This window comes from Mercenaria mercenaria, chromosome 3 (genome assembly GCF_021730395.1).
Source record: "Mercenaria mercenaria strain notata chromosome 3, MADL_Memer_1, whole genome shotgun sequence".
In the NCBI taxonomy this organism is placed as follows: Eukaryota; Metazoa; Mollusca; class Bivalvia; order Venerida; family Veneridae; genus Mercenaria; species Mercenaria mercenaria.
This window is the reverse complement of record NC_069363.1, coordinates 80174407-80196675: the sequence shown is the minus strand read 5'-3', so window position 1 is coordinate 80196675 and position 22269 is coordinate 80174407. Positions and strand designations below refer to the sequence as shown.

The window sequence follows — 22269 nt, the reverse complement described above, 5'->3', positions numbered from 1 at the left end:
GTTTTGATTTCTGTTTCATTCTCATTATTTTATTGATATGGTGCTGCATACATTGGAAGTTGTGAACGTCTGCCTCTACAGGTATGTCAGCTAGCGGCAGTTGTTGTAATAGCGAGCATCCTTAAGTCTGGTTGTCTGGTGAACTGCCTTTGTCTTTATGTCAATGTGTGTGTCCGCCCGCTTAGCTAAGTAGGGAGAGTACAGATTTATACTAATTGCTAGGTTTTGATTTTGAGCAAGCTGTATGTTCTTTGTGACATTGTGTCAAAATCAATCGTCAGCCACCTCTGATTCATGTGGAAAAATTGGCAGTTTCTTGCGGAGGACAGGGTGGTACTAGTACAGAATCTAGGAACATTCGATAGGTTGACTGCCTGCCATAAGGCCTACATAATTGAAATACTGTTGAAACTGGGCGCTAAACCCAAACAAACAAATATGTCAATGTGACATAATTATGTAAAGAAATGTGACTTATCAGATGTTAGGATCTCTTGCTTAATTCAGTCTTTTCATAAATATATTCAAATTTGGTTGTGCTCTTTTTCCTTAACAGCAGATTCAGGTATTCAGCTGTTGATTTTTATGCCCCCGAAGGGAGGCATATTAGTTTTCAACTGTCCGTCCGTTCGTTCGTTCGTCACAACGTTAACTTTTTGCATGAAGGCACTTTACTTGGGAACCACTGCACCCAGGACCTTCAAACTTCACATGCTGATAGTACTTATTGAGTACACCACCCCTACTGACTTTGTGGTCACCAGGTCAAAGGTCAAGGTCACAGGGGCCAACGTTAACTTTTTGCACGAAGGCACTTTACTCGCGAACCACTGCACCCAGGACCTTCAAACTTCACTTGCTGATAGTACTTATTGAGTACACCACCCCTACTGACTTTGGGGTCACCAGGTCAAAGGTCAAGGTCACAGGGGCCAACGTTAACTTTTTGCATGAAGGCACTTTACTCGCGAACCACTGCACCCAGGACCTTCAAACTTCACATGCTGATAGTACTTGTTGAGTACACCACCCCTACTGACTTTGGGTTCACCAGGTCAAAGGTCAAGGTGCTGCGGGGGCATTTATCACCATTAGTGACAGCTCTTGTTTGCAAAAAGAAATTAGGGTAGTACAGATAAAACTCTACTTTGTTGATAATTAAAGCCCTTCGACATTTGAATGTGCAGATTTTTCACAGTGGGTGCAGAAAAAGTGTGGATGACTTTCAAATTTAAATTGTAAACTAAGAACAGACTATGGGACCAATTAATCACAGTAACTGTTGTATTTGAGGGTATCGTGTTTTACTATTTTAGGAAGCGATATACAACCTCAAGGTCAGCCATGTGGATCAGGACTGACCGAACAGGCTGCAACAGATTTGGGGCTCAGACCTGGCACTGCCGTCGCAGTTGGAATGATAGATGCACACTGTGCTGCTATAGGTTCAAACTCATTTGTTTATTTATATGTATAAGACAGGGTGGTCAATAGGGCCATAGAGCTTGGAGAATTGTTCTTACTAATTACATTTGAAAACTATTTTATAAAATAAGTAACCAGAGAAAACTGCTGTCTTCAGCTTTATTGACCACCCTGGTGAGGTATTCACTCATTTGCATAATTATGTACAATGTATATGCTGTACTTAACCTATTTTTTTTACATATGCTAGGTAGTGAGATTCAAACCCAGGGCCAGCCATGCGGGCAGGGCCTCTCTCCCAGCACAGCAGCAGAGCTGGGTCTCAGACCTGGTACCACTGTATCAGTGGGCATGTTAGATGCCCATTGTGCTACCATTGGTTTGTAACACTATGGGTTTACGTGTTTGTCGTTGGTGGTCTGTAGCTTGGGAAGTATTGCATGAGCACTGATACCAGTAAAAACGGGCATACTATGGACTCTAGGGGACAAATATGTCATAGCTTGGGCCAAAATGATTATTTGTGAGGATAAGAATTTGCGTCTTTCGACTCCTGAACATAAGGTGAAAGAAAGGGAAATTTACATGTTCATCGGGTTTTCATTGGCCATAAAATCACAAAAAAAAAAAAGAATCACCTACGAATACTAATGATTTCACAGTTATTACAATAAAACAATGGTTGTGTGAAGTTGCCATGATTTGAGACAAATGTTGGTGGTTTCTGCTGATTTGGGTGATCCAAACATAAAGTGAAAATAACCTTGGACTTCTTATATTGCTCTAGTCAGTCCTGGAGCTTGAGCAATCGATGTTCAAGTGAGATGTGTTTCGTTGCCTTTGTTGAAAGTTTAAAACTGAGTGGGGGACCAGTGGTTTTGGTATTGTATTAATTAACCCTTATAATGCTTCTGCCTTTGTGACCAGTGTAGATCATGATCAGCCTGCACATCCGTGCAGTCTGATCATGGTCTGCACTGTTCGCCATTCAGTAAGTATCTTTTTGGTATGCACCCCTTTTAACAGTTAATGGCACTGTCCAAAATGAAAGATGGACCAGTTCATTATAGAAATTTAGCAGGGTAAGGGTTAAAAAAATTCAAGACTGGCACCAAACAAACAAAATCAAATAAAATGGCAGCAGATTCTTATCTTTACAATTTAGAACTGACAAATCTATGTCCGCATTGAAGTAACAACTACAAAGTCTTATTCCTACAGTAAATATATGACATATTTGTAAACTTCTATTTCATGCTGGCTGAATACTTTTCTGTTATTAATTTGCTTTTCTGAAATAGTTGTAAACAGGAAGTTGTGGTCTAGAAGTTGAGGTGTCGGGCTCTCAAGCCAGAAGTCCAGGTGCGGACCATTTGTCACACCTCCTTACATGGCACCAGAACAAGTTTTTCACATAGAGGCTACAAGATCAAATAAATCTTGTTTAATATAAGATCAGTCTTTAAGCTTTCTTCAGTTTGGAGTTAAGCATGAATTAATACAATAAAAGGTACAGGTATTCTATCAGCATGTAACCATTATGTAATTATCAGCATGTAACCATTATGTAATTATCAGCATGTAACAGTAAATATATGACATATTTGTAAACTTCTATTTCATGCTGGCTGAATACTTTTCTGTTATTAATTTGCTTTTCTGAAATAGTTGTAAACAGGAAGTTGTGGTCTAGAAGTTGAGGTGTTGGGCTCTCAAGCCAGAAGTCCAGGTGCGGACCATTTGTCACACCTCCTTACATGGCACCAGAACAAGTTTTTCACATAGAGGCTACAAGATCAAATAAATCTTGTTTAATATAAGATCAGTCTTTAAGCTTTCTTCAGTTTGGAGTTAAGCATGAATTAATACAATAAAAGGTACAGGTATTCTATCAGCATGTAACCATTATGTAATTATCAGCATGTAACCATTATGTAATTATCAGCATGTAACCATTGTGTAATTATAAAGCACAATGCTATCTTGGACAATATACAATGTAGGGCATTGTGTATACTAGAAAATTAGCTGGATGCATGCAGGACAGATAAAGCAACTCGTTCACAGATTTAAAGCGAATTTTTTGTCTTTAAGAAATCTATTAAATGTGGGTACTGTAAAAATGATCAGTGGTACAAAGTCATTGACATACGATTTTTTTTCAAAATATCCCACCAAATAACTAAAAATACTAAGCAGAAGGGAGTAAAACGTTGCAACGCTTTTGAAATAATTGAGGAAATCAACATTCCTCTTGCTTTTTTTTAACAAACATCAAACATTTATTATCCCCCGACGAAAGTCGGAGGGATATAGTTTTGGCGTTGTCCGTCCGTCCTTCCGTCCGTCCGGAGCCATATCTAGGAAATGGTTGGGAATATTTATTTAAAACTTCATATATATGTTCACCACTATGAGTTCTTGCGGCCCGTCAAGTTTCAGTCAGATTGCCCTAGTAACACCAGAGTTATGGCCCTTAGAAGTTTTTAGTATTAACTATATAGGGTACTATAAATATGGCAATTTCTGCATCATAACTTTTGATATATTTGACTTAGAACTATGAAACTTAAACAGAATTTAGATCACCATAATGTGGTTGTGTACACACAATTTCATTCGGATTTATTTTGTAAATTAAGAGTTATTGCCCTTTAATTGTATAAAAATCCACATATTTGTACATAACAAACTTACCATTTGGTAGAATTTCATTAAATTTCTTTCATTCTTTTCCATGAACATTTATTGTAAACATGTGAAGTTGTGTACCCACACCTGGTCACCCCCTTACCTTGATCACACACCCCCCCCTGCCCCCCCCCCCCCCCACCAAAAAAAAAAAAAAATCCTTATTTTAGATTTTTTTCAAACAAACTTCATATACATGTTCATCACTATGAGGTTATGGGGCCCATCAAGTTTCATACAGATTGCCCAAGTAACACCAGAGTTATGGCCCTTAGAAATTTCTAGTGTTAACTATATAGGGTACTATAGATCTATAGATATTACAATTTCTGCATCGTAACTTTTGATATATTTTACCTAGAACTATGAAACTTTAACAGAATTTAGAGCACTATAATGTGGTTGTGCACAGACAGTTTTGTACGGATTTCTTTTGTAACTTCAGAGTTATTGCCCTTTAATTGTCTAAAAATCCACATAATTTATTTGTACATAACAAACTTACCATTTGGCAGAATTTCATTAAATTTCTTTCATTCTTTTATATGAACATTTATTATAAACATGTGAAGTTGCGCACCCACACCTGGTCACCCACTTGCCTTGGTCACACCCCCCTCCCCCTCTCAACCCCCCTCCCCCCCCCCCAAAAAAAAATTAAAAAAAATTTTCATTTCTTATTTTAGATTTTTTTCAAACCTTCCAAGTTGTACCATTCCCCCACCTCACTTCTCCACCCAGTCATGCCCACCACTGATCATGCATCCTCTCCTCCCCCCCCCCCCCCCCCCCACCAACTTCACCCTTTTACCCTTTTTTTTTTCATGTTTAATTTTCAATCAATATTTATAATCAGCATGTGAAATTTTGTTTCCTCTCCCGTTCCCCTGCACCCCCACCCCCTAAAAAAATAAATATATACATATATGTATATATACATATATATATTTCCATTCCTTTTTTTTTTTTTTTTAAATGTTCAAACCTTCAACATGTTAAGTTGTGACTGCACAAACCTTGCCCTCAGCCATGTTCAAGATATCTTACCTGTGTTCTCTTAAGGAAACTGTCCTTTTAAGTTCAAATGTACATGTTAAACAGCAACACCTGGTGCCAAACCACTCGAAGACAATATTTCGTTCCAGTTAAACTTCAAGCTCATATTTCAATTAACTGCATTTAATTTTAAAAGCTAAGCTTATTACAGTAAGCATATCCCATTCAAAATAAATTCTTTGGTCAGGATCAAAGTATCATACATTTATTATATACTCTTTAATTAAACATTTGTTTTCTGTTAAATTGATTTTGACTAATGAAATTATTTGCTTCTTATTAACATCCTTTCACTTTTGCTGGATATATCTTTTTGCCATTCCTCACCACAAACCCTTTCGGCGGGGGATACCAATTCATCGAATTTGCTTGTTTTTGCTCATTTTACCATTATTCAGTGTCAGATATACATTCTTTGCCACATGTTGTGGAAATGAGCATGTTAAAAAATTTCACCCAAACTGTGGGCGAGTTGCTTAAAAACTTTCTAACATGGATGAGAGGCTTCTTCATTTAGATACTGTGAAATCATTTATATTCGTCGGGGACTAATTTTCGTGGTTGAGTCAATCCACGAAATTTAATCCCAACGAACACGTAAAATTCCCATTCATTATATGTTCAAAACTTAAAATCCACAAATTCATATCCCCATGAAATTGCCATCTTGACCAAAACCACGAAATTTCATGCCCATGAAATTAAATGATTTTACAGTATAAGGACACACAAGAAATTGCTTTTTAGCTCCACTATTCAGAGAATAGGGGTGCTATTCTACTCGCCCTGGCGTCGGCGTGTCACTTTCTTGGTTAAAGTTTTTCGGCAAACAAAGTATGTGCAGGGGCGGCCCATTATACCCAAGGTCAAGGCCACCAAGCTGTTATACTTAGGTTATTTTTAAGGTTAAAGTTTTTCGGCAACCTTTGTTTTTCTGTCATATCTTTGTTACTATTGCTTATATCTTACTGTAACTTCACATAAACATTGTCCAGCATACAAACAAAATATGTGCAGGGGCTGGGCCCATTATACCCAAGGTCAAGGTCACCAGGTTGTTATACTTGGAATTATTTTCATGTTAAATTTTTTCGAAAGCTGCGTTTATAGACATATCTTTGATAATGACTTGAAATTAAAAATATTTCTTTATAATCATCATCTGCATGTGTGGTTACAATCCCCATAACTCTAATTATATTTTTGACAGAATTATGCCCCTTTCATACTTAAAGTTTTTTGGCAATCTTCGCTTTCTGGATATAACTTCAGTACAATATAAGATAATGACTTGAAACTTGAAACCTTTATTATACAGAATAAGGCTTGTCCGGAGCATTACTTGAAAACTATTAATGGCATTTGATTGAAACTTCACATAATAATAGAGGCCATTGACGAGAAGTGCAGTGTCAAAGAACCATAACTCTACTTTACCTAGTTTTTGAATTATCTCCCTTTATTATACAAAATAAGGCTTGTCCGGAGCATTACTTGAAAAGTATTAATGGCATTTGATTGAAACTTCACAAAATGATTGAGGCCATTGATGGGAATTGCAGTGTCAAAGAAAGAACCATAACTCTTAGTTGCCGCTTTGTCCGTCCTTACGTCCATCCGAGCAACTTAAAGGAATGTGAGGGCCACCTAACAGTAAAGAGACCAAAAGAGAACAAAAGCTTCAATCCGTTTACAATAGATTATAGGGCCAGGGCCCCCTATTCAAACAAAAGAAAATAACAAAAGAAATGGCCCCCTCCTTCATTTCGGTGGGACGTCCGTCCGTCACACTTTTCCGGAGTATAACTTGAAAAGTATTAATACTTCACATAATGATAGAGGCCATTGAGACAAAGTGCAATGTCAAAGAATCATAACTCTACCTTAACTAGTTTTTGAATTATCTCCCTTTATCAAATAAGGCTTGTCCGAGGCATTACTTGAAAAATATTAATGGCATTTCATTGAAACTTCACAAAATGATAGAGGCCATTGACGGGAAGTACAATGTCAAAGAACCATAACTCTGCTTTACCTAGTTTTTGAATTATCTCCCTTTATTATACAAAATAAGGCTTGTCCGGAGTATAACTTGAAAAGTATTAATGGCATTTGATTGAAACTTCACATAATCATAGAGGCCATTGAGACAAAGTGCAGTGTCAAAGAATCATAACTCTGCCTTACCTAGTTTTTGAATTATCTCCCTTTATTATACAAAATAAGGCTTGTCCGGAGCATTACTTGAAAACTGTTAATGGCATTTCATTGAAACTTCACATGATCATAGAGGCCATTGATGGGAAGTGCATTGTCAAAGAACCATAACTCTTACCTAGTTTTTGAATTATCTCCCCTTTTTTATACAAAATAAGGCTTGTCCGGAGCATTGCTTGAAAAGTATTAATGGCATTTGATTGAAACTTCACAAAATGATTGAGACCATTGACAGGAAGTGCAGTGTCAAAGAAAGAACCATAACTCTACCTTACCTAGTTTTTGAATTATCTCCCTTATTCAATTTTCTTCTTTTCATTATCACTATTTTTGTTTTGTTTCTAATACGTTATTCCCCATATTGGGACAAGTACATGCATCGGGGAGCATCGTTCAGTTTTACCGATTTCTTGTTGACCAAATTATGCCCCTTTCATACTTAAATTATTTTTTTTTAAATTGAGACATAAATTCATTTCACTGTCAAATTGGCGAATAGTGGAGTGCGCTGTCTTATGGACAGCTCTTGTTTTTATGAACATCTAACATTTATTTCTGCTCGTTTTACCATTTTTCAGTGTTACATATACATTCTTTGCCACACATTGTAGAAATGAACATGTTGAAAAATTTCACCCAAACTGTGGGCAAGTTGCTTAAAAACTTTCTAACATGGATGAGAGGCTTCTTCATTTAGACACAAGAACACACATTAGAAAGATGGGTTAGAGGTTTTTTTGCACTAAAAACAACTAAAAGATAATAAAGGGACTAGACTTTAGATTTTGGCTGATTTGATCTTTCTAAAAAATTGAAGTTTGGTCATAAGAAATACCCGATCAAGAAAAGAAAGACACGTCTGAGTCAGGAATCAAACTCGTGTTGCCTCGGTCAGCAATTAAAAATTTCTTACCAACTTGACCAATATACTACGGTGGAATTCATACTTAACCCTTAGCCTGCTGGCGGCAAAGAATTCTGCCTTTGCGACCAGTGCAGACCAAGATCAGCCTGCACATCCGTGCAGTCTGATCATGGTCTGCACTGTTCGCTATTCAGTTAGTAAATTTTCAGTGAACACCCCTTCGAATAATAAATGGTATTGCCCAAACTGAATGATGGAACAGTCCATTTTAGAAATTTAGCAGGCTAAGGGTTAAGGACCATTCATGTAAAGCTTTTATATAATTAAGACAGTTAACCTTTGGTACCCCGTGGCAAACAGTTTTCAATTTTAATGGAAAAATTATTTAAACGCAACTAATTCTCATGTGTTTCCATAGCATATAATCTGAGAAATATAGCAATAATTTCCTGATATCTTAGAATTTTCTCTTTTTTTAGTGTTGTATGATGTTGTGGTCAGTTCATTTAAAGTAATACAATTTTCTGTTTGTAAACTATATTTATTACTTTTACTACAAGTATGTGTTGGCTTGTACATTATAATAAAAAAAAACTAAGAAAACTAAGTTTTGACATCAAGAAAAATTATGACCTCTAGGACTCTTTGACAGCCCTGTTTAAACTTTCGTTTTTGTAAATTTTGATTATATAATTTGTTAAATGATTACATATGTTGTTGTTTCGAAATATCGGATCATTTGTTGATCATAATCACTGTGTAATGATAGCCTGCTTTAATTCTATAAATAACTTGAAATGTGCCGAAAATGGCACAATGTTATTTGGTAAATTTAAGAAAGAATTCATAGGAAGAATGCCTGTGGTCAGAAGATGACCATTATTGTTTTGAGGGTCAGTAGGTGAAAGTTCATGTTCAAATTGAACTTTAGTCTGAATTTTGTTTCTTATCAATAACTGGAGACACATTGACCTCTTCCTGTCAAATTTGAAAAGGTAGTTGCTATTTTTCAGAAATTTACATGATATTGTTTAACCCTTACCATGCTGGACATGATTGATTCTGCCTTTGCGACTAGTGTAGATCATGATCAGCCTGCACATCCATGCAGTCTGATCATGATCTGCACTGTTCACTATTCAGCCAGTATCTTTTTGGTAAGCACCCCTTTTAACAATTAATGGTACTGTCCAAATTGGAAGATGGACAAGTTCATTATAGAAATTTAGCAAGGTCAGGGTTAAATGGTCAAGGTCACCTTCGGGCTAAAACTATTTCTGGTTTATTAACTTGGTGTGTGGCATCAAACTAATTAGTTAGACCATGAAGGTCAAGGCCACAGAAACTAGACTAAAATCAGATTCTGATAACAACTTCTGCTGACGAACCAATCAATGGATGGTCACCAAACTTGGTCTGTAGTATCCTTATACGGTCCTCCCTCAGATTTGTTCAAATGGTTCCACTGATTTCCTGTCATTTGCTTGAGAACACTTTGCCCATACTTTTTAAGATTTGCACATAATAATAATAGATGACTCTTTTTGTTCTGGAGGGTCAGTAGGTCAAGGTCACTGCATACTTGAACCTTGAAATTACACTTTGACAGGCTGTCGTTTGGAGGGTAGCACATAATCAAATTATTTATGTACCAATCTTGAAGCAGTGATGTCATCAAATTTATTAATCTTATATATTTAAGACCTTTAGGTAATATTCTCATTTTACATTTGATTCTAAATCTCAGCTTGTTGAAAATTTTAGGTTGCCTAGGTTGTATTCCATCGGACAGTTCCATATCAATCCCCCCACTTCACAGCAGGGTAGCCATGATCAGTGGAACATCCACATGCCACATGCAGGTAAGACTAAAAATAAGGTTCCAACAGTACTTGTTTTCTTCTACAGTTCATGTCTATGACCTTTTATTTTGGCTTTTATAGAAATTCTCTGTAATAGTGAGATTTTTTGTTTGACGTTCACCTAGCAGTAGGATTGAACATTTACTCTGCTAAATTTCTGAAATGGACTGTTCTAACTTCTATCATTCAGTTTGAGCAGTACCACTTATTATTCAAAGGGGTGTTCACTGAAAATTTGACTGACTGAATAGCAAACAGTACTACGGATGTGCAGGCTGATCTAGGTCTGCACTGGTCACAAAGGAAGAATCACTTGCTGCCAGCAGGCTAAAGGTTAATGATCTAATAAATGTTTGAAAACAATGTAAAGAATTTTTTGAGTAAAATATTCATGAGTCTGAATTATTAATTTTACCTTATTTAAAATGTCTTTAAGGTCACGTTTTCTTATGGGTATGAAATATAAAGGTTCAGACAAAAGTTTCTTACTTATATGAATTTTATATGTGTGGAGGCCACCTTTTCTTACAGGTATGAAATATATGGTTTCAGAGGCCATGTTTTTCTTATACATGTATATGGATTCAGAGGCAGTATTATAGGAATGAAGTTACTGAGTGGATTTAGAAGCCATGTTTGCTCATGTATGCTAAATATATGATACCTGAGGGTACATTTTCTTACAGGGTTTGAATATATTAGTTTAGGGGCAAACACATACTGTCAATGCAACCGCAGTTCATTTCTTGCATATAAAGGTTTATTTTATTTCATGTTCAGTGTTTTAAAGGCTCATTATAAGTGCCTTTGTTTGAAATGTGGCTGCCACATATTCCTTTATGAACATAGTAACAATATATAAATTTCTTGTTAAACCCTTACCATGCTAGACAAGATTTATTCTGCCTTTGTGACCAGTGTAGATCATGATCAGCCTGCACATCTGTGCAATCTGATCATGATCTGCACTGTTCGCTATTCAGTCAGTATCTTTTTGGTAAGCACCCCTTTTAACAGTTAATGGTACTGTCCAAATTGGAAGATGGACAAGTTCATTATAAAAATTTAGCAGGGTAAGGGTTAAAGCCTTTTTCTGATATTGTTTTCTCTAATATTTACCAGAGGTTTGAATATTGAGAACATAGTGGAAAGTGAATTTATTGTTTATTATTACCTCCCTCTATGGCTCTGACTGTAAAAGTTTGTATGCAGTATTAAAAGTAGCATTTTTCTAACCGTATAATAAAGAAATGATGCATAGAAAAATCATGTTTTAACCTTATTAATACAGTAAAAAGAGGTTATACATCTGTAGAATAATTTCACTAGGGCATAGCTTGACTTGGAGTGACTTATTCTGGCAAAGTATTACCTATTTTGAGCGTATTGATTGAAGTAAAACGTACTTTTGCTATACATTATTTTTATTCTGATACGCCGTTTATCTAAAACATAAGATAAAATATAGTAACACTCTTTCTTTGTCGCAACAGAAACATTGACGATCACCTTTAAGTATGACATCATTTTAGAGTAAGCATGTATTAACAGAAACAAGCATATTAGAATTATGCGTAACAGCTATTTGAACGTGCCGTTCCATCTGCATTTAACATAAAATTTAAAGCCTTATGGGACTTTAAATGATCCACCGATCAGTCTTGTATTAAAGTTACAAATATTCAATTTAGGGACAAAATGGTATCCTTACTTCCACTAACATTCTGTGGTCATTTAAAGAGTCACATATCCCTTGGTCAGTGTCTGTTAAACCATGTGCAGTTCATATGGCAATGTGATATAATGTTAACAAGTCCAGCCCATAGAAAGCCATGATGTAAATAAAAATATTCAGCTGTTATTATGGAAGGCAGCAGCTGTCTTATGTTTAGACATTTCATGTTATCTTTTCATTCAGTGTGGTGTTAACTTGTCAAAAGTGTCTTATTATGTTAACTAGTCATGTTATCTTTTATAGGTGTGGTGTTGATAAGCTATGTTATCATGTCAAAGTGTAGTGTAAACTCGTACAAGTAGTGTCTTTTTATGTCAAAAGCTGTGTTATTGTATCACCACACTGACATGAAAACATAACTTTTAAATATAATAAGACATTTTAACATAAAATGTCTGGACATAAGACAGCTTTGGCTTTCCATACCTTATGGTCAGTGCACAATAGGAATTGCAATGCCAATTAATAGTGCATGAAAATTTATGTGGACTGTAGACATTGTGATGTTCATCTCTCATTCTTCGCTTTCAGTTAAGCGAGGAAGCATTATTTGTTCCTGGTGTATGGGGGCCAAATTGGTCAGCGATTGTTCCTGGCTACTGGTCAGCAGAGGGAGGACAGAGTGCTGCTGGCAAACTGGTGAGCATCAAGAAAAATTATGTTTAATGATAGATATAATTACAACAGAACTTAATATCCTTTGGATTAGATTTTTATGCCCTCTTGGAAAAAGAGGGGACATGTGCTCTTGTTGGTCAGTTGGTTCATCTTTCGGTAGACATATTTTCTGATGAATAACTTAAGAATTCTTTGGGGTTTGTCTGTCAAACTTCTTCAGATGATTTCCTGCAGTTGAAAGATGATTCCTGTACTTCATTAAATGTCATGGTCAAAGTGATCTTGAGAGTGTCAATAAGTTTAGAATGTTTTAGCCTATGGGTGCCAAATGTCATAAGACAATTGTCTGTGGTCAGTAAATGACCCCTATTGTTTTTAGCTCACCTGTCACAAAGTGACAAGGTGAGCTTTTGTGATCGCGCGGTGTCAGTCGTCCGTGCGTGCGTGCGTGCGTCCGTCCGTCCGTAAACTTTTGCTTGTGACCACTCTAGAGGTCACATTTTTCATGGGATCTTTATGAAAGTTGGTCAGAATGTTCATCTTGATGATATCTAGGTCAAGTTCGAAACTGGGTCACGTGCCGTCAAAAACTAGGTCAGTAGGTCTAAAAATAGAAAAACCTTGTGACCTCTCTAGAGGCCATATATTTCACAAGATCTTCATGAAAATTGGTCAGAATGTTCACCTTGATATCTAGGTCAAGTTCGAAACTGGGTCACGTGCCATCAAAAACTAGGTCAGTAGGTCTAAAAATAGAAAAACCTTGTGACCTCTCTAGAGGCCATATATTTCGCAAGATCTTCATGAAAATTGGTCAGAACGTTCACCTTGATGATATCTAGGTCAAGTTCGAAACTGGGTCACGTGCCATCAAAAACTAGGTCAGTAGGTCAAATAATAGAAAAACCTTGTGACCTCTATAAAGGCCATATTTTTTATGGGACCTGTATGAAAGTTGGTCTGAATGTTCATCTTGATGATATCTAGGTCAAGTTCGAAACTGGGTCACGTGCGATCAAAAACTAGGTCAGTAGGTCTAAAAATAGAAAAACACTGTGACCTCTCTAGAGGCCATATATTTCATGAGGTCTTCATGAAAATTGGTCAGAATGTTCACCTTGATGATATCTAGGTCAAGTTCGAAAGTGGGTCACGTGCCTACAAAAACTAGGTCAGTAGGTCAAATAATAGAAAAACCTTGTGACCTCTCTAAAGACCACATTTTTCATGGGATCTTTATTAAAGTTGGTCTGAATGTTCATCTCGATGATATCTAGGTCAGGTTAGAAACAGGGTCATGTGCGGTCAAAAACTAGGTCAGTAGGTCTAAAAATAGAAAAACCTTGTGACCTCTCTAGAGGCCATACTTGTAAATGGATCTCCATAAAAATTGGTCAGAATGTTCACCTTGATGATATCTAGGTCAGGTTTGAAACTGGGTCATGTGCCATCAAAAACTAGGTCAGTAGGTCAAGTAATAAAAAAAACCTTGTGACCTCTCTAGAGGCCATACCTTTCATGGGATCTGTATGAAAGTTGGTCTGAATGTTCATCTTGATGATATCTAGGTTAATTTTGAAACTGGGTCAACTGCAGTCAAAAACTAGGTCAGTAGGTCTAAAATTATTAAAAATTTTTGACCTCTCTAGAGGCCATATTTTTCAATGGCTGTTCATGAAAATTTATCTGAATGTTCACCTTGATGATATCTAGGTCAGTTTTGAAACTTGGTCATGTGCGGTCAAAAACTAGGCCAGTAGATATAAAAATAGAAAAACCTTGTGACCTCTCTAGAGGCCATATTTTTCATGAGATCTTCATGAAAATTAGTGAGAATGTACACCTTGATGATATCTAGATAAAGTTCAAAAGAGGGTCATGTACCTTCGAAAATTAGGTCAATAGGTCAAATAATAGAAAAACCTTGTGACCTCTCTAGAGACCATATTTTTCAATGGATCTTCTTGAAAATTGGTCAGAATTTTTATCTTGATAATATCTAGGTCAAGTTCAAAACTGGGTCACATGAGCTCAAAAACTAGGTCACTATGTCAAATAATAGAAAAAACGACGTCATACTCAAAACTGGGTCATGTGGGAAGAGGTGAGCGATTCAGGACCATCATGGTCCTCTTGTTTGGCATTCCTATGTCAAAAGTCAAGTTCACAATGACCTTGAGACTGAAAAGGTTTCCTATCAGTAACTGTGAAATGTTTCTGTCTATAGTTGCCAAACTTCATAAGATTATTGACTGTTTTTAGTAAATGACCTCTATTCTTAATAGCCCGCTTAGCTCAGTAGGTAAGAGCGTTGGTCTACGGATCGCGGGGTCGTGAGTTCGATCCTCGGGCGGGGCGTATGTTCTCCGTGACTATTTGATAAACGACATTGTGTCTGAAATCATTAGTCCTCCACCTCTGATTCATGTGGGGAAGTTGTCAGTTACTTGCGGAGAACAGGTCTGTACTGGTACAGAATCCAGGAACACTGGTTAGGTTAACTGCCCGCCGTTACATGACTGAAATACTGTTGAAAAATGGCGTTAAACCCAAAACAAACAAACAAAACAATTTTGGTCCAATCTTAATGAATCTTGGGCAGAATGTTACTCTCAATAAAATCTTGGATGAGTTCGATATTGGGTCATCTGGGGTCAAAAACTAGGTCACCAGGTCAAATCAAAGGAAAAGCTTGTTAACACTCTAGAGGTCACAATTTTGGCCTAATCTTAATGAAATTTGGTCAAAATGTTACCCTCAATAAAGTCTTGGATGAGTTTGATATTGGGTCAGCTGGGGTCAAAAACTAGGTCACCAGGTCAAATCAAAGGAAAAGCTTGTTAACACTCTAGAGAGTCTAGAGGTCACAATTTTGGCCCAATGTTAATGAAACTTGGTCAGAATGTTACCCTAAACAAAATCTTGGATGAGTTTGATATTGGGTCATCTGGGGTCAAAAACAAGGTCACTAGGTCAAATCAAAGGAAAAACTTGTTAACACTCTAGAGGTCACAATTTTGGCCCAATCTTAATGAAACTTGGTCAGAATGTTACCCTCAATAAAATCTTGGACAGTTTCGATATTGGGTCATCTGGGGTTAAAAACTAGGTCACCAGGTCAGATCAAAGGAAAAGCTTGTTAACACTGTAGAGGCCACATTTATCACTATATCTTCATGAAACAATGTCAGAATGTTAATCTTGATGATCTCAAGGTCCAATTTGAATCTGGGTCATGTAGGACCAAAAACTAGGTCACCAGGTCAAATCAAAGGAAAAGCTAGTTAACACTGTAGAGGCCACATTTATGACCGTATCTTAATGAAACTTGGCCAGAATGTTAATCTTGATGACCTATAGGTCACATTGAAATCTAGGTCAAGTGGGGAAAAAAACTAGGTCACTAGGTCAAATCAAAGGAAAAGCTTGTTAACACTCTAGAGGCCACATTTATGACTGTATCTTTATGAAACTTGGTCAGAATGTTAATCTTGATAAGGGTTAAACCAATCAACTTTAAACCGACAGCTTGTGGGAAAAAGTGGTTGCTCCCTTCTTTATTTCATATGAGTTGCAACATCTTCATTCTAAGTTCTTTGTGGCAGGGTTGTTGAGGTTGATTATCTCCCTTTATCCAGCTGGCTTACGGAAGGTCTGTGGTTCTACCCAGGTGCCCGCTCGTGATGAAATCATGCTCGAAGGGGCACCTGGGGTCTTCCTCCACCATCAAAGCTGCAAAGTCGCCATATGACCTAAAATGGTGTCGGTGCGACGTTAAACCAAACAAAATAAATAAATATCTCCCTTTATGATTTGTCGGTCCCAGCTAATTCTTTGTTGCTAGGATACCATGTTACTGGCATGAGGGAAGGTGGTTTTTCCAAGATACTGGCATATGACTGAAATGATGTCTGGATGGAAGTTGTTGTGACTGAAGAAACTCAAAAATGTGGTCCATTTAATAGGAGGTTGTGGATCTAGACCAACTCCTTTATTATCCCCACCCGAAGGCTGAGGGATATAGGTTTGGCGTTGTCCTTCTGTCCATCTTTTCCTCCGTCCGTCAGTCCAGGGCCATATCTAGGAAGTGGTTAGGAATATTGAAATAAAACAATATTGAAATAAAACTTCATATACATGTTCACCACTAGAGGGAAATATGGCCCATCAAGTTTCAGTTAGATTGTCCAAGTAACACCAGAGTTATGGCCCTTAGAAGATTCTAGTGTTAACTTTATAGGGTACTATAAATATGGCAATTTCTGCTTCATAACTTGTGGCATAATTTAGATCACCATTATGTTGTAGTGCACACACAATTTTGTCAGTAGCTTCAGAGTTATTCCCTTTAATAGTTTAAAATGCATATATTTGTACATAATAAACTAACAGATTGGTAGAATTTTATTGAACTTCTTTCATTTTTTCCATGAACATTGATTATCAACATGTGAAGTTGTGTACCCCACACCCAGTCACCCCCACTGCCCATGTCACACCCCCTCCCAACTCCCCCCTCCATCCCCTCCCCCCCCCCAAAAAAAAATATATATATGTTTTTTTTTTCATTCCTTCATTCCTTTTTTAAATTTTTTTTCAAACCTTCCATGAATATTTATCAACATGGAAAGTTGTACCGTCCCCCACCTCGCTCCTCCACTCAGTCATCCCCACCACCCCGATCATGTATCCCTTCCCCCCCACCACCCCTCAGCAATTTTTTTTTATTTTTAGCTCATCTGATTTTTGGGGAAAAAAATGATGAGTTATTGTCATCACTTGATCGAGATTCAAACTCACTGTCCGCATTTAAAAAATCTTTGAAAACACATCTCTTCCACACGTGTTCTGTAAAATTACAAAATCTGAAATACTGTTGAAAATGGCATTTGGCCCAAAACAATCAAACAAAAATAACAAAATCATGACAGGTTTGTTTCGTGTTGAGAAAGGAATTGTTCTCCTTCAATAGTATATGTAATGTAACTTAACGTTGAGCATATTTTATGGATGACCTTGTTTTAATTACTATTCCTTTTAATCTTTTACCAATGTATTTACATGTATATATATATATGTATGTATGTGTTCTTTAATGTCTTTGTAAAGCACTTTTGAACGCACATATTTTGTATGAAAAGAGTGCTATATAAATGTGGTATAATAATAATATTTCAGATGGACTTTGTCATAGAAACACATACTGCTTACCAAGATACATTGAAACAGGCTCAAAGCAGGTAACTCTCAAGACTTCAGATTGTAGAGAGCCTGCTGTCGTTAGACAGTTTTTGTTTCGGCTCCGATGACATTATGCCTGGATCAACCCTCATATGTAAGCTGGTATATCAGAAACCAGGAATGGATCGGAACTTTACACACTAAATGTCTTGTTCACTGTGATGATCTGACGTACAGTATTTAGGTTTCATAGTTATATTTTGTAGTTTTACAAAGTTATTCATCTTTTTGTACTCATCAGTTTTGGTAAAGTTTTTGTATGCCAGAATAGCCAGGGAGCCAAAAGTGCGAAAAGTGCCTAGAAACAGGATTTACCTGTCCGGTCATGCTATAGTCAGTTTCTATACATATTATGAAAGTGCAAAGTCTCGCGGATCAGAAAAATCGGGCCTGCAAAACAAAAGCTCTTGCGAAATTTGAGAATATTAAGGGGAGATAACTCTGTATATTTGCAGTTTTTTAAGATTCAAAACGCTTTTTTACTAACAAAACATGGCATCATGTTTCTAAAATCAGTTCAAATATATATATTTCAACATTGCTTTTACGCATAAGGCTTATGCTTGAAAAATACGCAAAATGTACTCATTTTATGTACATTTTATTATAAGATTTGGCACCTAAAATACCAGAGAATAAAATAAAAATATTTAACCTAAAATTTACAGTATGAAGAAGTAACCTTTGAAATGGTCTTATTTCTCAAAGTCATTTATTAATACCACTGCGAAACAATCTGTTAGAATAGAAAATCATCTAGATACTCTAGTTCAGGTCTGGCTAAGAAATACGCAAATCTGGGGTATTTTGTGTACCCCACCCACTTTATATAATGCAAAAAATGTATAATAAAAATATTCGACCAACAACCAAGAAGATAAATTCTTTTTATCACGTATACAATATAATCTATATTTTTGACCATATAAAGCTGGATGAGGGGTATTTAAAAGATTTTAAACAGAAAAAGGGGGTAGGAAAACCTATGTATTTTACAACCAATAATTAGAATTAACAACCCGTTATTAAATAAGAGCAACACTAATGAATGGCGATGAAACCTTTTCTTGCAAACTATTTATTTGGAAAGTAATTTATTTAAATACTCTTTCGTACAATCTAGTTCGGTTTTGGCTAAGAAATACGCTAATACGGGGTATTTTATGTACCCCACCCACTTTATATAATGCAAAAAATGTATAATAAAAAATATTCGACCAACAACCAAGACGATATATTCTTTTTATCACGTATACAATATAATCTATATTTTTGACCATATAAAGCTGGATGATGGGTATTTAAATGATTTTAAATAGAAAAAGGGGATAGGAAAACCTATGTATTTTACAACCGATAATAAAATTAACTATCCGTTATTAAATAAGAGCAACATTAATGAAAGGTGATGAAACTTTTACTTACAAACTGTTCAGTTGGAAAGTAATTTAATTAAATACTCTTCCGTGCAATCTACTCCAGGCGTGGCTAAGAAATACGCAAAACCGGGGTATTTTATGTACCCCACCCACTTTATATAATGCAAAAATGTAAAATAAAAATACTCGACGAAAAATCAATGAGATATATTCTTTTTTATCACATATACAATATAATTTATATTTATGACAATCTAAAGATGGATGAGGGGTATTTAAAAGATTTTGAATAGAAAAAGGGTGTAGGAAAACCTATGTATTTTACATCCGATAATTAGAACAAACAACCCGTTATTTACCATTTAATAAATACAAGCATCAATAATAAAAGGCGACGAAATATTTACTTGCTAACTATTCATTTGAAAGTAAATTATTTAAATACTCTTTTGTGCAATTTTGTCAAAACTGTGAAATTGTAGGGGTATGAACATTACGCCACCCATCTAAAACTATGTATAAAATGTGATTAATCGATCAATACAGTTTTTGCAAATTAACAAAGTATAAATGCTTGCTTCGGGTTGTACACATCTGTTTTTACCATTCTCATGATAAACAGATAGATGGAATGTAGTTCTAATGTGTTGAATGTAATGTAGAAATTTGACATAATGTGTAACTTTAATGTTTATAAAATGAGACATTTTGAATAATCTTTGCTATTCAGAAGATTTTAAAACTAATTAATGTAATGATAGTTCATTATATCACTATTCAAGACATTTTACAGATCGTACAAAAAAGTCGTAATTATATCCCCCAAACATATATAATTCAAATAGATTCTATCAGAGTTTTGGTTCACCTGTCACGTAGTGACACAAGGTAAGCTTTTGTGATCGCCTTCGTCCATCCATACGTCCGTCCACAATTACTTTTGAACACGATAGAAACCATATTTTACTACTGATTTTAATCAAACTTGCGCGCAACTTGTATAAGAGCTAGTAGATGAGGAAGGAAATGTACTGGCCACCAGGAACAAAAAAAAAAAAGAAAAAAAAAAAAAAGATGTCAATGCAACCTTTCAAGGTTGTGCATTGGAATGCAGAAGGACTTCTCAATAAGAAAATGAATTAGAGAACATATTGTTTGATAAGGACATTCAGGTCTGCCGCATCGAAGAGATTCACCTTAGCGAGGATAAATCCTTCAATGTTAAGAGGCTGCCAGTGCTTCCGTTGTGACAGGTTGGGTAGGAGCAAGGGAGGAATCCTAACACTGATGAGAAACAACATAGCAACTTGTACTGGTATAAAATCTCGCTTTGAAAACTGGCCAAATCGCATAATGGGTTCCAGAGTTAGGGCCCCTTAAGGAGCCAAAAGTTTGTTTTGGCTTGTGAACAGGGTAGAGATCACATTTTGCAATTGATTTTAATCAAACTTGCACATAAATTCTACTGGCATAATATCTCGGTTCTTGTCAAAAAGTGGCGAGATCCCATAATGTGTTCTAGAGTGGTGGCCCCTTAAAGGACCAAAATTTGCCATGTTGGCTGAAACAAACTTGCAAAATATCTTTAACAGCAATAAATCTTGCATTCCATGATGACTTCATCAAATCAAATCATAGGTTACAGAATAACGATCCCTATTTCAACCCTGAAAGTGCCAAAATTTGTTAATTGTTACATTATGAACACGCTAGAAATGACATTTTACGTTTGACTTTTACCACATTTACGACTTAAGTCACAATACGATCTCGGTTCAGTTCGAAAACCGACTAGATTGACCTTTTAGCCATAAAGAGGTTTCATTTATGCTTTGATCTTACACAAACTTGCAAACTTGATCATCTTTAGGCCAAGTTTGAAACTGGATTATGTGGGGTCAAAAACTAGGTTACCAGGTCAAATAAAAGGAAAAGCTTGATAGCAACGTAGATGCTACATTAATGATGCTATCTTATGAAATTTGGTCAGAATGTTTGTCTTGATGATTCCTATGCCAAGTTAGAAACTGGGTCATATGGGATTAAAAACTAGGTTACCCGCTAAAATCAAACGAAAAGTCTGTTAACATTCATGAGGTCATATTAATTACACTATCTTCATAAAACTTGGTCAAAATATTTATCTTGATGATCCCTATGCCAAATGTAACAGGTGAACGATATACATGACCCTTTTTTCTCAGAAAATGCTAGTGTAAGTCTTAGATAATCTAAATTATAAACTTATTGAATAGCTTGTTTGTTATTACTTATAAATTACCTAGTATATTGCTCTATGTCTGGATGACAAACAACAAATAATTTTTACTATTGATAGGCAAGCCCTTCAATTAGTGTTTTTATACACGACATTAGAATTAAACATTTGTTGTATTTTTTTCACGAATTGAAAACAATGTGCCATGAACCAAGTATTTATACAAAGAGTCATATCATTTTAGATAACATTTACTGGTTTGGCACTAAAGGCTATAATAGTAATCTGAATTTTATTTATATGCGGTCCATCTGGAGCACAATTTTAGTTACACATTCCTGCAGTACTAACGACAAATAGTTACATCTGTACGTGCAATTTAAGTAGACATTAACACAATACTTCATAATATCATGCGTAACTATTTTTCCGATCTGTATATAGAAATACTTGTATCAATTTAAACTTTACGGCTACACCACAAAAATGATTTTATCTTGTACTACAACTTGCACTGGCAGTGTAAATGGTAATACGTTATGTTGTTTTAACTTTAAATATAAGATTTTACACTGCAACAGTTCAATATGTCTTTTTCGCAACTTATACGCTAGTATTAATCAAATTCATCTAATTCTGTGTCAAACAGACTGTGTTTTATTCTGCGGCACTTTTGAGGCATTGCATTACACCAGCAGGATACAGTGTATTTTATATTAGATTTGGCGCAGATACAATATCTTAAGCATTTTCCATTCGTGCCTTTACAGAATAAAGTCTGGTTTCCGCTCAATGACTTTAAAAACCTTATCAGCTATCACTGAAATTAAAAGAATTATTTTCTGCGGTCAGTAAATGAGCAATATTGTTTTGCGACAATTGATCAAGGACGAAGGTCACAATTACCTAGCTCAAGTCTTTTATGATTACTACTCAGTAAATAAGGAACGTTTTGTCAGTCG

General features: G+C 35.9%; 1 protein-coding gene across 6 annotated transcripts in view; it reads left to right on the top strand.

Annotated features, from left to right (window-relative positions):
- The window catches only part of LOC123524283 (FGGY carbohydrate kinase domain-containing protein-like), a 69181-nt gene that overhangs the window by 17672 nt on the left and 29240 nt on the right, over positions 1–22269 (top strand). For 4 of the 6 annotated variants that reach the window (XM_053539021.1, XM_053539020.1, XM_053539024.1 and 1 more), the window contains exons 7-10: positions 1317–1445; positions 10019–10116; positions 12383–12490; positions 17648–17709. In XM_053539021.1, coding sequence (XP_053394996.1) covers positions 1317–1445; positions 10019–10116; positions 12383–12490; positions 17648–17709 — 397 coding nt within the window. Of the gene's footprint in view, positions 1–1316; positions 1446–1675; positions 1805–10018; positions 10117–12382; positions 12491–17647; positions 17710–22269 lie in introns of all 6 variants that reach the window. The other 2 variants (XM_053539022.1, XM_053539025.1) reach the window with 2 other exon arrangements.